This window comes from Artemia franciscana, chromosome 3 (genome assembly GCF_032884065.1).
Source record: "Artemia franciscana chromosome 3, ASM3288406v1, whole genome shotgun sequence".
NCBI lineage: Eukaryota > Metazoa > Arthropoda > Branchiopoda > Anostraca > Artemiidae > Artemia > Artemia franciscana.
The window spans coordinates 26,971,538-26,987,935 of NC_088865.1; the positions used below are offsets into that span (position 1 = coordinate 26,971,538).

General features: G+C 36.1%; 1 protein-coding gene across 2 annotated transcripts in view; it reads right to left on the reverse strand.

The window, feature by feature from the left end:
* Positions 1-5,216: 5,216 nt before the first annotated feature.
* Positions 5,217-16,398, reverse strand: part of LOC136025099 (calsenilin-like) — a 74,362-nt gene continuing 63,180 nt past the window's right edge. For both annotated transcript variants that reach the window (XM_065700822.1, XM_065700821.1), the window contains exon 6: positions 5,217-8,945. In XM_065700822.1, the coding sequence (XP_065556894.1) occupies positions 8,835-8,945 (111 nt within the window). In that variant the 3' untranslated portion in view covers positions 5,217-8,834. The remainder of the gene's footprint in view (positions 8,946-16,398) is intronic.

Sequence of the window (16,398 nt, forward strand, 5' to 3'; positions counted from 1 at the left end):
TTTCAAATCTACAAGTTTCATTAAGTTTAATTTTACCCATTAAAGGCTACGAGCCTGAGAAAATTTGCCTCATTTTCAAAAAAGGGAAAAAGGGAAATACCCCGTAAAGATAACGCAATTTTAGTTAAAAGCATATTATCAGATTCAGCGTATCAAGAAAGACTGGTGTGGAGGTTTCAAGCTCCTATCCGCAAAAACGCAAAATTTTGTATTTTTTGCCAGAAGAAAGATGCGCGTGAATTTGTTTTTTTTTCGTTGTTTTTCCCCCAGGGGTGATCGTGTCAACCCAGTGGTCCTTGAACATAATGAGAGGGATAATTTGAACGGAAATTAAAGGTTCTATTGCACTTTTTAAGAGAAAAAAAATAGAGGATAACTAGGCCTCCCCCTCCCCATTTTTCTCAGAATCACCCGATCAAAATTTTGAGATAGTCATTTTTTCATCAATATTAAAAGATACAATAATAATGCTTTTAGATAGAACCTGACACCCTCCCCCACAGCCCCAGGGAAAAGTCTTTAAGTTATAAAATTTCCACATTGTTCACGCATAGTATTAGTTATTGGTAATTATTTATATATTTTCAGATGGGGAGAGAGTAATTTTCGGTGGGGGGGTTTTCCACGGATAATCTTCCATGGGGAGGGAAGTTTCCAGTGGATGAACTTATCAGGGGAAAATATACATTGGAGATCTTACCAGAATTCATAAATAAATTCTTTTTATATGCCTAGCTTTCTCTTTTCCATCTCAATTTTCCGCATGGAGTCGCTTAGGGTAACTTTCACCGAGATTGAAGTGTCTAGAGGATATTTCCCCCTGGAAATACAGTGCAGTTAAATAACGTTCAAATGTTTTGTAAGACATTCAACAAAACAAACACCGGTATCCCATATGACTTCTGGTTTTGATATCTTTGTTTTAATAGAGTGTCTTTTTTAGTCTAGAATTTCAGAAAGGGGATGGTCCCCGATACTATCCCCCCTCTAGTAGTTTAAGGATTTATTCCCTATGTTATGTTGTCTTATTTTAATATAATTTTGTTACTTACTAAAGATCCTCACCCCAACCTAGAAGTGAATTTAGGTTAATCGAAATGAAACATACCAAAATATGATGAAAATATAACACTTTATAAACGAAATTATGGAAACAACGGAGAATTATAGAAAGGGGGCAGCACAGAACGCAGTATGTTAAACAAATAACCGATAGCCATTAGAGAGCTAATGAGGAAGTTGATTTCTTGAACACTATATTTTAAAAACCTACTGCTTTTAACAAAAATGCCGCTTTTAACAAAAAGTATTGAAAAATAACTACTTTTGCAGAAATTATTAAAAAATTACTCCTTTGATTAAAAAGGGTTATGCTCCTGTCAGTTATGCTCCTCATCCAAAAAAAAACATAAAAATCAGGCTTTTCAAATAGAACATGTCTTGCTATAACTTATTTTCCCCAGCACTAAATATGTGCCAAGATCTTGGCCTTATGCCAATGTATCGTCATTTTGTCATTTTAAGTAGGAGGGGTCAACTTCTTTCGTATGCGTAATAATAGCTGTTCGTTTTAATTGTTGATGTTCCTCCGTGCTTTCAGCTGAACAATTTTTTTTCTTTAATTTAATAAATGTTCGTTTTAATTTATAGACACAAGAATCGTTTAATTAAGGAGACACATCTGTGCTACCCATGCAATAAAGTGATTTTTCTTTGTGTTCAAGGTGAAGGGCTGTAATTGTACTAATAATGGTTTTCCAAAGTGCTGATTCCAATGGTGTGCCTTTTGATTTGATCTGAAGCCATTTTCAAGAAGTTTCAGAATTTTTTCATAATCACGATAAATTTCTTTTCGCAGTTAACTTTTACTTTTAAGATTAACAATAACAATAGTTAGCATTCCTGAGTCATTATAAAATAAAAAAATTCACTAGGCAATTTTCTGAAAAAATACGATTTTCAAATTTTGGCTACTATGGGTTGTCGTTCGCTCTTTACTAGGTTGTAACTTCTGCTGTAACCATGATCACGCTAAGCCGAAAGAAACTAACGAAAAAACCGTTGTTTTCTCTGGTTTTACACAGCATAAACTTGAATGACTGGCCTATAATACACAAGTATCAAAATTCCTTCTCCCTACGAAAAAAAGAACTGAAATAAAATTCTCGAATTTAGAAACCCTTGTTCTCCACGGGGGGGGGGGGGTTCCGCTGGTAAATATTTTTTAAGGAAGGATATTTTTCAAGAGGGGGTATTTTACGAGGTGCAAGTAAACGCCGGCCAATTTATATTAGATAGGCTGTGAAGTAATAATTTTGTTTGCTTATAGTTTCACCCTCGCTCTTTACTTCCCTCAGAAAACTTGGCATTTTAAATTAATATCCTCGATTTCAGAGGTTTATAATCATCGATTTCAGAGAATTTACGATAGGATAGCTGTGGATAGTTATATGTATAGTTATTGATATAAACCATGAAAATTAAGTTCACGATAAATAATTTTCTTGGCAACATAAACCATTGTCGGTATATATATATATATATATATATATATATATATATATATATATATATATATATATATATATGAGCAGCCAGGCCCCGGCAGGACCTTGCGAAAGGCCTTGTGAAATTACATATGAAATTGACATATGAAATTGCATTGTCGCTTGTCTTCTAAAGGCAGACATTGGTGAGTCTCTTTTTCATTTTATGGAGTCACTAAAGGTTTCCTACCTTAGGAAAAAGACAAATTATTTCGTACACTTGTGACCTATTTAGATCATTTTTGTGACTAGAAATCTTATTGTGTCAGTTTTAAGATACAACAAAAAACTATGTAGATGATTTCAAAGCCAGGCCCCTGCACAGCTATTCCTAGGTCATTGCTAATTAGATTTTATTGCTAATTAGCTAATTGCTAATTAGATTGATTCCTAGGTCATTGCTAATTAGAATTATTTCGTCAAATAGAACATAATGGTTTGGATTTTCAAAAATATGATTAATTAAAGCTGAATCGGAAGATATGGAGTATTTTCTAGATTTTAATGCTTTTTCAATACTTTCTTTGTGTTGCTATAATCTTGTTCCTAAATTTTGGTGGGTTCGACCAATGTAATATGGGTTCGACCAATGAAATTATTACATTGGTCGAGCCCACCAAAACTTAGGAACAAGATTACAGCAACACAAAAAGAAAGTATTGAAAAAGCATTAAAATCTAGAAATAACTCCATATCTTTCGATTCAGCTATATCAAACTGTCCGCGAGGCAATCGAAATAAAGCGAAACTTAAATAATAGTATATCCCTAAATAGAGACTTGGGTGAAAAAAAAATCAACCCTATGTACACAAAATTGATTACAGAAAATAATCTAATTCAAAATAAAACAAAAATAGGAACGAAAAAAACAAGCCCAATCCCAAAAGAACTACAAGATTAGCTGCAGAGAAGGCAAATATCGCAATAAGAAATTATTCCAATTTTTCATAAATACAGTTAGTTCAATGAATGAACCTTTTCAGCTTGTAAAATGTTAGCTTTTATCACAAAGTCTTGGCTGAACTTTTTTTTAAGAAGTAATGATGCGGATTCGGATTTTTAACCGAAAACTTTTATTGTAAGTGTTTTATTGTTTATTATTTTCTCATTATTCCTCATATAAGTCCTCATTATTCTCTCTTCTGTAGTTGTATTATGGAAAGGCAGTGTGGTCTTCGTCATTATTTACAATATGTAAACATAGAAATCATAGATGTAGCGCTTAATTTTCAATTAATCAAACCCACGGGTCGCTCCTTACTTACAGTTTACTACCACAAACTGTTTGACGGAGCTCTTAACATTCAGTTGAACATGCTTTTTTCATTTAACCACATGGAGGTCGTGGCTGTTTTTGTGTTTGTTTGAAAATAAGGGTTACTTGAAATATGTAAGCGCAGGCTCGTGTCCCTGAAACAATTCCTAAAAATTTATAGGCATCGGGTATTCCGCGATATCACTTTTGCGGGAAGGAGTTTTTTTCTGGGGGAGTTATCCAGTGGAATAACTCAGACCCTTGTTCTGATGTATTTACGGAAGGCCAGTGTTCCCTCTCAGAAAATTCACCCTAGAGTGTTTACCCAATTTATCTAGTTTTATTTATTTTTGCATTTTCTATTATAGAATTTAAGTTTTTTTATACCTTAACTGGAAATTCCAATCTATAAAGGTCATATAAACACTTCAAAATAAGCAAAAAGCTGGTCAGTTAAGCATTTGGACATTTGACACGTGAAATTTGACACTTTTACGAGACTCAAGCACATTATTTTCCAAATCAAAATCCTTTGGGTTTTTGGGCACTGTGTCACCTGATAATTCTTTAAAAGATGAAAAATTGAGTAGACATAAAATTGAGCAATAGATTGAGTCAAAGATAAATTACAAATAGGTGGGAACCGGTGTTCACCCACCCCCACCAGAAATATTCCCTGTGTCTGGCTGGTCTTCAATTGCTTTCCACTTATAATAAAAGACCATAACTCTCATTTTCTGATCGAAAAAGCAACCTCCAAAGTTTCTATGACCTTGAGTTGGATGTAGGGATAAGGAAGGGGCAGTATCCCTCCTATACGATTAATGTGAATTAAGGTAATAAATAAATAGTTGGGGATAACAAAACCCCTCAAAACCCCTAAAAAAGGGTCTATACGTCATGAAGTTGGCCAATTGTTGACGCATATTATTTGTTATTGGGAAGTATACAGACACTTCTGGGGGAGGGGTGAATTTTCTATTGTGAGGGCTTTGATTTCCTTTTCTTGGAAAAATCTGTTTTTGGAAAGTTTTTTAAATTAATAGCAAAACAGGGGTCAATTGAAGGACAATATTTGTGTCCAGGTGATCAAAATAGCATATGAGGAATATTTCAACAAAGGGCCGAGGATGGAGTTAAAAGTGTCAGGTTGTCAGGTAGAGTATTCTTTCTCTTACACCGTATTTTGTTGATATCTGGCATCTCTTCTATTAGGTGTCTTGACGAAAATAATCTTTGGACCAAATTGTGCTTCAAACATTAAGATATTGACGGACAACCTATTTTGGCAAAAAAAAAAGAATTTCAGGAAAACAAAACAGAACATGAAGATCAGATCAAAACAACTAAAATGGTCTAATAAAATAGTAAACAGCTTCTAATTTTACATTATTGATTATCTTGAAAAAGACGAAACCGAACAAAAAGTATATTTATTTACTATACTGCGTGCAAGTACAAACGAGGTAAAACAATAAGATAAAAGGATATAGCCAATGTAGCCTCGCCGTTTGTTCTAATAAAAGATTGCACGGAATCACAAATACCTTCAAGAGCTCTTTAAAATAATACAACTCAAGATCCCCTTCCTGAGTAAAAAAAGAGAAAAGGTCAAGTACTCTAAAATTGGTCCATAAGCAAGTCCATATGGTGTTTTTATGGTTATATTCAACGTGGATTTAACACAGTTCACACCTTTTCACTTGTCATCTATTTTTTGTATATGGTAAAGGTGGAAAGGGCCATATTTCATAGACAAATAGACCGGAACAAAGCAAAAAAAGAAAAAAAAGGTAAAGGTAAAAATGGTCGATAAGTAAGTCCATATGATGCTTTTATGGTCATATTCAACGGGGAAATAACTCAGTTTGAGCCTTTTCCACTTGTCATCCTCTTTTGCTCTCGGTAAAGGTGGAAAGGGCCATATTTCATAGACAAATAGACCGGAACAAAGCAAAAAAAGAAAAAAAAGGTAAAGGTAAAAATGGTCGATAAGTAAGTCCATATGATGCTTTTATGGTCATATTCAACGGGGAAATAACTCAGTTTGAGCCTTTTCCACTTGTCATCCTCTTTTGCTCTCGGTAAAGGTGGAAAGGGCCGTATTTCATAGACAAATAGACCGGAACAAAGCAAAAAAAAAAAGAAAAAGGTAAAGTATTCTAAAAATGGTGCATAAGCAAGTCCATACGATGTTTTGTGGCCATATTCAATGCCAAATTAACGCAGTTCACACCTTTTTCACTTGTCATCTATTTTTTGTATATGGTAAAGGTGGAAAGGGCCATATTTCATAGACAAATAGACCGGAACAAAGCAAAAAAAAAAGAAAAAAAGGTAAAGGTAAAAATGGTCGATAAGTAAGTCCATATGATGCTTTTATGGTCATATTCAACGGGGAAATAACTCAGTTTGAGCCTTTTCCACTTGTCATCCTCTTTTTGCACACGGTAAAGGTGGAAAGGGTTATATTTCATAGACAAATAGACCGGAACAAAGCAAAAAAAAAAAAAAAGAAAAAAGGTAAAGTATTCTAAAAAGATGCATAAGCAAGTCCATATGATGTTTTGTGGCCATATTCAATGCCAAATTAACGCAGTTCACACCTTTTTCACTTTTCATCTATTTTTTATATACGGTAAAGGTGAAAAGGGTCATATTTCATAGACAAATAGACCGGAACAAAGCAAATTAGTATTTGGAATAATCGACATAGTTTGATCTATTTTGTTTGCTTTCCAGAAACTTATCTTTCGACTCCGTCTCCTAATAATAACAAGGCTCAAATTATGTTTACACGGTTATCGTGTTTATACTGTGGACGGTCCTGTCTATCTTGAAAATTACAGTTTATTGATGTTTATTTTTATTATTCATTGACTACCAAACACTATTATACTTTTATTAGCTTTGAATATCAGTCTTCTGACCTATGTTCATGGAAGTAGGAACGTTTCCTTGCTGTTCTGTATTGTTATTCCGCAGTTCTTTGCGTAAAAGTTTTAATCACGCTGGAAATAGGTGCATTTTTACTACACCTTTTTTAAATTTAATTTATAGTTTTTTATGCGCCCTACAGATAAGAACTGCTTTAAAAATAAAATATACAAGACAGATACAAATCTAGAAATAAAAAATTAAATAGCACAGTGTTATCACCTTTGAAAACCAATACCATAAATTATATAATTAGAATGTATTAATAAAAAGTAATAATCCTTTGACCCTTATATTTTCATAAACTATTCAAATGTAAGTATTATTTTTTTATTTGGGCTGCCTAAAACAATTCATCCTCCCGTAAAAATATCTGCACAAGTACGAGTAACCCTGACACAAGTACAACTAAACGCCTTATTTATGTACGCATTACGCATATAAACGACGGTTGTTTAGTTTTTAGCGCCTACCCAAACAAAAGCTAATTGAAAGTCATAACAAACTGAATAGCATAGTTAATGAAATTCAGTGCCTTAAAGCACAATTCTACGTCATCCATCATAAACATATATATTTTGTGTAGACAAACTATTAGGAATTTATTGGAGGGGGGGTCCTGCCTTAGCTTTTAGGTATTAGGTTAGATATACAAATAAACGACAGAAAGCTAAAAGCCGGCCCCTCCCTTCCCTGAGATCTTAGAAAAATTTACATTCCTTTGTTTTGTGTCGGACATAAATATTTAGTTTTGATAAAACTTACGTTGCTAAAAGTGTGAATTTTGTTGAATTTCAATTAAATGGAGTAGAATTTTCTTTTTAAAGTTCAGGAATGGCCTTTCCCTAAAAATTTTCTAGAATATTTTCTCGAATATTAGAATACCTGCTAGGGAAACACCAAAAGTCATCTCAAAGAAATGTCATTTTATCAATTTTACAGCTTCTGTGTTCCCTCTGGTGCTACTTACTTCAAATGGATACCTTACCGATGTAGTTTCACTGTCTTTTTCAATCAAATTTTATTGTCAAATCACAAATTTTCCAATGTATAACAAGCCTTGGATTTCAGTGTATAACTAGTCCCCTGAAAAAATTTGCTAATAGACCCTTTGTCTTTGAGACGGTCAGTCGACGTTGAGGATTAAAACGGTTTTTAAGGCACCCAATCCTCAAAAAGTTTTCAATTGCCTATTAATTACCAGGTGCCTTAAAATCATTTCGGCAAAATCAACCTGAATAAATCAGAATAAGCTTGAAAGTTTTATGGACGAGCTAGAAGCTCGTCCTCTTTTCAAATTTTTTTTTTTAGCATAAATGATCTTAATTAATAAATAACATAAGTGCAACATTGATATGTTTTCGTTCAAAATCTCTTTCTTTCCCAACGATTGGCTGAAAGAAATCTGGATCTTGGTCTCAGCAAAGAGCCCTCAAAAGACTGATGGAATACCTTAGAAGTTTTGCCGCTCCCACACGAAATTAGCTTTACAGAACTCTGTTCACTTTTTCAATTTCCATACCCAAGTGTATGAAATACGGTTATCTCTAAGTCCACATATCTCTAAGTCCAGTCAATCCCAATGGAAAGACATTCTTGCATCGATTGATTTCAGCTTCCAGCTTGCTTATATTAATGGCACAGCTTAGATACCAATTTACAGTTATGAAAACTCGATTTATTTTTGGGATACAGTGCGCGGTAGCGATTCTAGCGGCAGGAGACAGGAAACTGGTATTGGTATCTAAGCTGTGTATACAACAAAACAAAATTGCGTTCCCGTATATGGAAGCCCGCGATATATCCAAGCCCGCGTCGGAGCGCGGGCTTGGAGGAGGCACCAAGTTCAGAGCTTTGTACCAAAAGATTCTCATGGGCAAGATAGTTTTCATAACTGTATTGGTATCTAAGAAGTGATTAATGGTTGGCTGCCATCTGCATAACGGTATCCAACTTTATGTTAATATCCGGACCTAATTCTAAAATGAGTTTTTAAAAGAAGAGGCAAAAAAGTTTCTCATTTGCTCTGCTGCCGTCATTCACACATCACCACATCACACACATTCACATCACCAAAGACAGTAGTTTTGTTCTGCTACAGTAATGTGTCCAAAACTTCAAAGGATTCCATTTTCCTTGTGTCGTTTGAAATGAAATTAATGAAATCATTGTAAGTTATTGCCCCATCTTTGTTGGTATCAATTGCCTGAAAAAGAAATCATAAGCTTTTAAGTAAGTTTGCAATTCTAAAAATAAAATATAGAGTATAAATGCATTTTTAAAAATAACTTGTCACTCTGTTCATATCGGACTGTTGTCGGACTATTGACAAATTGCCTGGATCGTACACATACTCTTTAAAGAGCAAAAATTTAAGGATTTTGCAGTTCATCTTCTAAATGTTTTGCCTCTATTAGAAACATGGTGCTTTATCACGGTGTTTTGTTTTCATAATTTTTATTTTTATATTTGAAACGTCTAAGGTAGGGCCTTGGCCTCAAGGTCACTCGAGCCTCTTGTCTCAAAGCTAAACACATCCTGTGTCTTTTTAGATTCACCGTAACTTACAAATCTCTTTGCTATAGCATTAAACGGCCAACTTAACATCCTACAACAAAACACTTTAAGTCCTGTCTCGTTTTTGGTTTCAACAAAAGTTGTGTTTCTGATGTCATTAATGTTCCGTTGTTATTATACGGAAACTTAACGTCCCTAAGATTGCTGTGGTTTTTAGAATAACGCAAGCAAGTTAGAAACGAAACCATGACTCCCCTTTCGTGTTACCTTGCGTTTGTAAATTTTATTTAGGTATGTGGATTTAAGGTGCCGTACAGCAACATTCTGTCCGTCCGTGGCCGAGTGGTTAACGCGCCGAACTCACAAGCGAAGGGTCGCTGGTTCGAATCTCGGTGGTGCCGACCGTTTGGTTTAGGACGAGGGTTAGTGGCGTTTCCCCGTAAGACAAGCCAAAAGTCCACCCAGCTTCAAATGGGTACCTAGAGAAATCTAGGGAAAAGCACGGGAAAGCGTCGGATGGCTTGCCCCCAACCACGCATTGCACCCCGGCCGAGGGCTGAGAATCAGGAGATCGGCACCTGCGCTACGCGAACCCTAATCGGTTTGCATGCGAAAGTTTGCTTTTTTTTTGCTTACAGCAACATTCTTGCCTAATTAAAATAATCAGAAATTATTTCTCAAGAATTAGTAGAAAATTATGAGCTTTTCAGGAAATAGGAACCATTAGGAGCTAGTTGTTCCTGGATCCATGAAATTTTTGCCTGGATTCGCACACACTCAGGATCAAGGACCCGTAAAGGGTTACTCTGGGACTGTGACCCTTGATTCACGGTCCTGAAGTATCACACGCGACAATTTTCATCAGATTACACTTAAGGCCTTTAAAATCACAACAAGACTTCTACGTGTAAACCCCTAGCAGTTTCAGTTAAGATAAAACAGGTCATATTTCATGAATGCAGCTGTTTGCAAGGTTTTTCTTTAATGATATTCTGCCAGGCCAAGAAATAATTAATCTAATAAAGGAATTAGATTTTTTTTTTTCCTTCTCTACTAACTCTTAGACAGAGTATCAGGTGTATATTGTAAAAAGACAAAAGTGTAGGCCAAGTTCTTACTTCTGACTTAAGTTGGCCTAATTGAACAATCCCTTCTGCTAAAAATGCTTATGACAAGAATTTAGTGAACTCCTTTCCTCCGCCACTCGATGCTCAGTTATTCATAGAATCTAAAAAGAAAGAACTTGGATATTTGCTGGTGCCTCTTATCAAGTTTGTTTGAAATTTATCAGCCTCTCCTGGTAGATTCTTCAACAAACCAAGAGCTAAGAGCTCATATGGCACTTGTGACGAGGTCTGAAGAGCCAAGAGCTCATATGGCATGAGCTATAGCAAAATTCTAAGAATCAACAGATTGATTTAAAAAGAAAATCACAGGCTTATTGCCGGTCAGGATTTAAAATAAGAGCTCTAAGACACGAGGTCCTTCTAAATATAAAAAATCATTAAGATCCGATCACCCACTCGTAAGTTAAAAATACATTATTTTTTCTAGTTTTTCCTCTCCCTTCAGCCCCCCAGATGGTCGAATCACGGAAAACAATTTTTTCAAGTCAATTGCGCAGGTCCCTGAAACCTCTACCAATTAACATCGTCCTAGCACGTCCAGTAGCAACGAACTCACCAAAGCAGTGGACTTCCCCCCTCCTTTCAACTCCCCCAAAGAGAGCGGATCCAGTCCGGTTACATCAATCACGTATCTACGACATTTGTTTGTTCTACCCACCAAGTGTCATCCTGATCTCTCCACCATAAGTATTTTTCAAGATTTCCGGTTTTCCCCTCCGACTCCTCCAAATGTCACCAGATCTGGTCGGGATTTAAAATAAGACCTCTGAGACATGACTTCCTTCTATATATCACCCGGTCACCCGTCTTAAGATCCGGTCATCCGTTCTTAAGTTAAAAATACCTCAATTTTTCTAATTTTTCCATTAACACCCCCCAACTCCCCCAAAGAGAGCGGATTCAGTCCAGTTATATCAATAACGTATCTAGGACTTTCGCTTATTCTTCCCACCAAGTTTCATCCCGATATCTCCACACTAAGCGTATTCAAAGATTTCCTGTTTCCCCCTCCAACTCCCCCAATATCACTGGATATGGTCGGGATTCAAAATAAGAGCTCTGAGACACGAGCTCCTTCTAAATATCAAATTTCATTCAGATCCGATCACCCGTTTGTAAGTTAAAATTACCTCAATTTTTTTTCAATTTTTCCTCTCCCTCCAGCCCCCCAGATAGTCGAATCGGGGAAAAAACTATTATCAAGTCTATTTGTGCAGGTCCCTGACACGCCTACCAATTTTCATCGTCCTATCACGTCAAGAAGTACCGAACTCGCTAAAGAACTGGAAATCCCCCCCAAACTCCCCCAAAGAGAGCGGATCTGTTCCAATTATGTCAATCACGTATCTAGAACTTGTGCTTATCTTTCCCATCAAGTTTCATCCCGATATCTCCACTCTTAAGTGTTTTCCAAGATTTCCGATTTCCAAGATTTCTGTTTCCCTCATCCAACCCCATATGTCCCCGGATCCCATTTGAATTGAAAATGGAGTATTTGAGACATAAGATCTTTCTATATATCAAGTTTCATTAAGATGTGATCACCTATTCGTAAGATAAAGATGCCTCAATTTTCACGTTTTCCAAGATTTTCGGTTTCCCCCTTCAACTCCCCCCAATGTAACCAGGTCTGGTTGGGATTTAAAATGAGAGCTCTAAAGCACAACATCCTTCTAATTATCAAATTTCATTAAGAGCTGATCAACCGTTCGTAAGTTGAAAACACCTATTTTTTCCAATTTTTCCGAATTACTCCCCCCACCCAACTCCCTAAAAGAGAGCGGATTCGGTCCGTTTATGTCAGTCACGTATCTTGGACTTGTGCTTATTCTTTTCACCCAGTTTCATCCTGATCTTTCCGCTTTAAGCATTTTCTGAGATTTCCGGTCCCCCCAACTCCCCCCAATGACACTAGATCCGGTCGGGATTTAAAATAAGAGATCTGAGATACGAGGTCCTTCTAAATGTGAATTTTCATGAAGATCCGATAATTCCTTCGTAAGTTAAAAATACCTCATTTTTTCTAATTTTTCAGAATGAACCCCCCCCAATTCCCACAAAGAGAACAGATCCGTCCCGGTTATGTCAATCACGTATATAGGACTTTTGTTTATTTTTTCCACCAAGTTTCATCCAGATCCCTCCACTTTAAGCGTTTTCCAAGATTTTAGGTTCGCCCCCTCCCCCAATGTCACCAAATGCGGTTGGGATTTAAAATGAAAGTTCTGAGGCACAATCAATTCAAATATCAAATTTTATTAAGATCTGATCACCAGTTCGTAAGTTAAAAATACTTCATTGTTTCTAATTTTTTCGAATTAACCATCCCCCAGTCCCCCCAGATAGTTGAATTGAGGGAATGACCATTTTTAATTTAATCTGGTCTGGTTCCTGATACGCCTACCAAATGTCATTGTCCTAGCTTTACTGAAAGTGCATAAACTAGCAAAACCGGGATAGACAGACCGACAGAATTTGCGATCGCTATACGTCACTTGGTGAAAACCAAGTGCTTCCCTGGATTTCTTGTTTCCTTGGACAAGAAATTGTTCCCTGGGTAAAAGGAACTACGTGCTTATTTTAGGAGGGGCCCAAAACTGGGTCAACAAACTTTTTTCTCTTATCGTTTTAACCTTACACACATAAATTCTTGACCAAAACTTTTCGGGAAAATGAGGCTGGACACAGGACCCTTCAAATTGGCGTTAGAAAAAATGGCATAACGGAATCTCCTTATCATCGGGTCGAAACATTTATCCTTAAATCTCCTTGCTAAACCAGCTCCCCGATGCCCAAACGGATTTATCGGAAAATAATGTCGCCTCACCCGACAATGGGGCGAAAATTCGGAAAATCATCACTTTGTTATAACGGCTTGAAAATTACATTCTTGGATATTGGGGTTTGGGCCTGAGTTCACATAAAAATTAAATTGGGAGCATTGGTTATATCAAACATGGACTAAAAGCTCTTTTTTGTGCTGCTTGAAACTTACATCCGCAAGTCAACGGTGAAATAAGTAATTTGTATTCAAAATAATCATCAAACTACGTATTGTTTTGGTTTTTACCGGTATTCAGGCTGTGTACTATTTAGTACAGTTAACGAACATTTGTCCAATGGTTCATTGTTTAAACTTTGATTTTTTAGTGAATTAAATTAAAAAAAAAACAAGTTTTTTTGAACTGAAAGCAAGGAGCGACATTAAAACTTAAAACGAACAGAAACTACACTTACGTTGCCCGGGCAACATGAAGTGTTACGGCAACCTTTGTCCGGCTTCGCCGACTAAAGTGTTGCGAGAGCAACACTTTGGTTTTGTTTCTTCGCTATCAATCAGTAATCGCTTGATCAAAGGCTATTCCTCGGCGTTGAAAAAACAACAACACAATAGTATCAAACAGTTCGTGGTAACGAGCAGTAGTAAGGAGCGATCTGGCTCAATAGTAAACAAAACTCTAAAAACGGAATTTTGATGCTAAAAGATACAACAAAAGAATCAAATTTTCATGCTGATTTTAAATATATAAGTTTCATCAAATTTAGTCTTTGTCATCAAGAGTTACGAGCCAGAGAAAATTTGCCTCATTTTGGAAAATAGGGGGAAACATCCCCTAAAAGTCATAGAATCACATCATCGCATTCAGCGTATCAGAGAACCCTATAACAAATATTTCAAGCTCCTATCTACAAAAATGTTGAATTTCGTATTTTTTGCCAGAAGACAGATCACGGGTGCGTGTTTATTTGTTGTTTTTTTTTGTTCTTTTTTCCCAGGGGTCATCGTATCGACCAAGTGGTCCTAGAATGTCGCAAGAGGGCTCATTCTAACGGAAATGAAAAGTTATAGTGCCCTTTTTAAGTGACCAAAAATATTGGAGGGCACTAGGCCCCCTCCCACGCTCATTTTTTCCCAAAGTCAACGGATCAAGATAGCCATCTTGTTCCGCATAGTCGAAAACCATAATAACTATGTCTTTGGGGATGACTTACTCCCCCCAGTCCCTGGGGGAGGGGCTGCAAGTTACTAACTTTGACCAGTTTGTAACTTTTCATTTTCTAGCATTACTATAAAAAAAAACAATGAAAAAATAAACATGAAAAAGTTTTTTCAATTGAAAGCAAGGAGTAGCATTAAAACTTAAAACGAACAGAGATTATTACGCATATGAGGGGTTCTAAAAATACTTTAGCATAAAGAGCGAATACGGCCTTTCTGATTCAGGGGTTATTCTTAAAGAATTGGGACAAAGCTTAAGATTTAGTGTAAAGAGGGAAGTATTAAAGAGGGGACAAACCCCCTCATATACATAAAAAAAGTTTGACTCTTTGCCACAGTTCTACTTTTTAAAACAATTAAAAACTTTAGCGTAAAGAACGAGGGATTGCGGAGGGGACAACCCATTTAATATACGGAGTAGTTTCTGTTCGTTTTAAGTTTTAATGTCAATCCTTACTTTCAGTTAAAAAAAACTAATTTTTTTTTATTTAATCGAAAGAAGGGACTAAATTGACTTTGCAACCAGTTGAACTTTATCCTTTTCAATCGTAGACATCATGACGGAAAAATATCTTATATAATCTAGTTGGTATTATAAAGCTATCCCTAACTTTTCTTTCCCTAAAATTATTATCCCTAAATTATTACGAAACTATCTCATTGTTTTACATTGTCGTTTGTGCTTGTTCCTTCACTATTGGTTAAATGATGAAGTTGTCAGCCTATCGAAATTTTTTAAAACGGTATGTTCAAACAAGAACGCAATCAGTTATCACATGACCAAAGGCTATTCCTCAGCGTTGAAAAAACAACAACTACAAAATAATATCGAAAGAAGGGACTAAATTGACTTTGTAGCCAGTTGAACTTCGTCCTTTTTAATCGTAGACATCGTGACGGATGAAAACCTGGAACAATATCTCATATAATCTAGTTGGTATTATAAAGCTATCCGTAACTTTTCAGGATTAAAATACCATAGGTGACACTATTATTACGAAACTATCTCATTGTTTTACGTTATCGTTTGTACCCGTTGCGTAAACACTTAATTTTGTCACATTTAAAGAGATCGAAAACAATGTGCACCAACTTGCACAAATTTCTAGCCCAAAGTGAACAGATTCTTACTTACAAGTCCCTCTCCCGTGATAGACATCAAGTTGACCGGAAACAAATAAATGGGTACACCAACTAGCAAAAGTTGCAAACCCCTCATCGCTGAAGATGGTTGTACCCCACAACCAATTTTTACTTACAAGTCCCCTACATTTCTTACCACTGGAACTAAATTGGTTTAACCATCAAATACATCGGAAACAAATAATAGGTACACCAACTAGCAAAAGTGGTACTAGCAAAAGCGATTTCTACTTATAAGTCCCTCTCCCGTGATAGGCATCAAGTTCACCGGAAACAAAATAAATGAGTACACCAACTAGCATAGTTGCAAACCCCTCATCTCTAAAGTTGACTGTAGCCTAAGAGCAGATTATTACTTACAAGTCTCCTACATGTCTTACCACTGGAGCCAAATTGGTTTTACCGTCAAATACACTGGAAACAAATAACAGATACACCAACTATCAAAAGTTGCTAACCCCTCATTGCTGAAAGTGACTATTACCTAACAGCCGACTGTTTTTACAAGTCCTCTATATGTCTCACAATTTCTATCAGCCTAGATTTCGTTTCAGTGTGTACCTTACTACTGAAGCTGTTAACCCCTTGAAACTTTCAACCTGGTATACCTCCAGAAGAAATTTTTGTACCAAAAAACGGATGTCATATACGTTGAACAGCTTATCAAGAGCTATCGATTGCCGTCGGAAAAAATTCTACCTGTCTTAGTTCAAAAGTTGATTTTTTTGCCGTAGGCCAACTTTCTAACGTCACCACTTAGAAAGGAGCAAAGGATAAGCTCCAATTTCTTTAGCAATTAAATAAAAAAACAATTTTTTTAACTGAAAGTAAGGAGCGACATTAAAACTTAAAACGAACGGAAATTACTCCAT